Here is a 1,231-nt window from a genome sequence, read left to right on the forward strand (position 1 = left end):
ATATATATATATATATATATACATATACATATACATATATATATATATATATATATATATATATTTATATATATATATATGTTTATTAACTAGATCCGAGTGAGAGTATCATACGTAGCAACAAGACTGCACAAACACGCGTGTACACCGATCTCTGCATACATAAGCACGCAAACACACATACATAACGATCCTTAGATATATATACACGGATGAACAAATGTGGAAACCGCTTCACTGATGGACATGACACATACGCAAGGTCTTCATTCTCAGTACTGGGGGTGTTGACTCCCACGGCATCTATGGCCGATGCGGCATCTGTCTCTGGAGCAGGCTTGGGTGTGAATATCTTGAATTCACCTGCGGAGGGACAATTACCGGGTAGTGAGCATGTATGTACCCATACATCGTTTGCATACATGCCCGGAGAATATATATATTCATATAAATACAACAAGTGTGTTGTTTAATTATGTGAATGATACTGTTGGGTTGTATGTGTTGTGGATTCTGGTAGTTGATATATATGATGCAAGTCAAGTACAAAATACAAGAAGCTTACATGGCATGTTAAGCTGGGTGCCATATCTGGTGTTAAAATACACAACCGATGTATCCACGGCATACTTTCTATGTAACTGTTGGCTATAGTCAATAATATTATATAGTTGATTAGTCATATGCTCATAAACAGCACAGTACAATTTGATATGAGCTCGTTCGGAGACATTGATACATACTCGTATGCCATAGAATTTTTTCCATTTTACACTGATATAGTAGCAATGACATTTTGTGTGAGGATGCAATTAAGAAAACGATATACTTTTGAGCAACCTCGCAAACATATGCACAACCTCGCAAACATATGCACAACCTAATATTTGAAAACGCACACATTACTCCCCTACGCATATACACTATGAAGGATGGAGCCACCGACATAGACTATTACGAATACACAGAGTGCTCACCAGGTGATCACTATCGCACGCACTAACCCAAGTGGAAATTTAGACACTCGAAGATACATTTTCAGTTTACAAACGTATGGGAAGGATACTTTGAATCTGAAAAGTACATACTGTCGTACATGGCTCCTCCGCCGTTGACATCATTGAGCATCTCCCATACAATGGTAGTCCTACAGTAGCCCTGATCTGTAGCGAACGTGTACAATTAGTCAACAAAGTCCTTATCTCGATAATAATTGGGTCACATATATCAA

At 37.9% G+C, this 1,231-nt stretch overlaps 1 protein-coding gene across 1 annotated transcript; it reads left to right on the plus strand.

The window, feature by feature from the left end:
- Window positions 1–212: 212 nt before the first annotated feature.
- SARC_16593 (hypothetical protein) lies at window positions 213–395 on the plus strand (the record flags this gene model as incomplete). Its single annotated transcript, XM_014289300.1, has 1 exon — window positions 213–395. A coding segment is annotated over one exon (183 nt), but the record flags the coding sequence as incomplete, so codon positions are not given.
- Window positions 396–1,231: the final 836 nt, after the last annotated feature.

Source organism: Sphaeroforma arctica (genome assembly GCF_001186125.1).
Source record: "Sphaeroforma arctica JP610 unplaced genomic scaffold supercont1.8460, whole genome shotgun sequence".
NCBI lineage: Eukaryota > Ichthyosporea > Ichthyophonida > Sphaeroforma > Sphaeroforma arctica.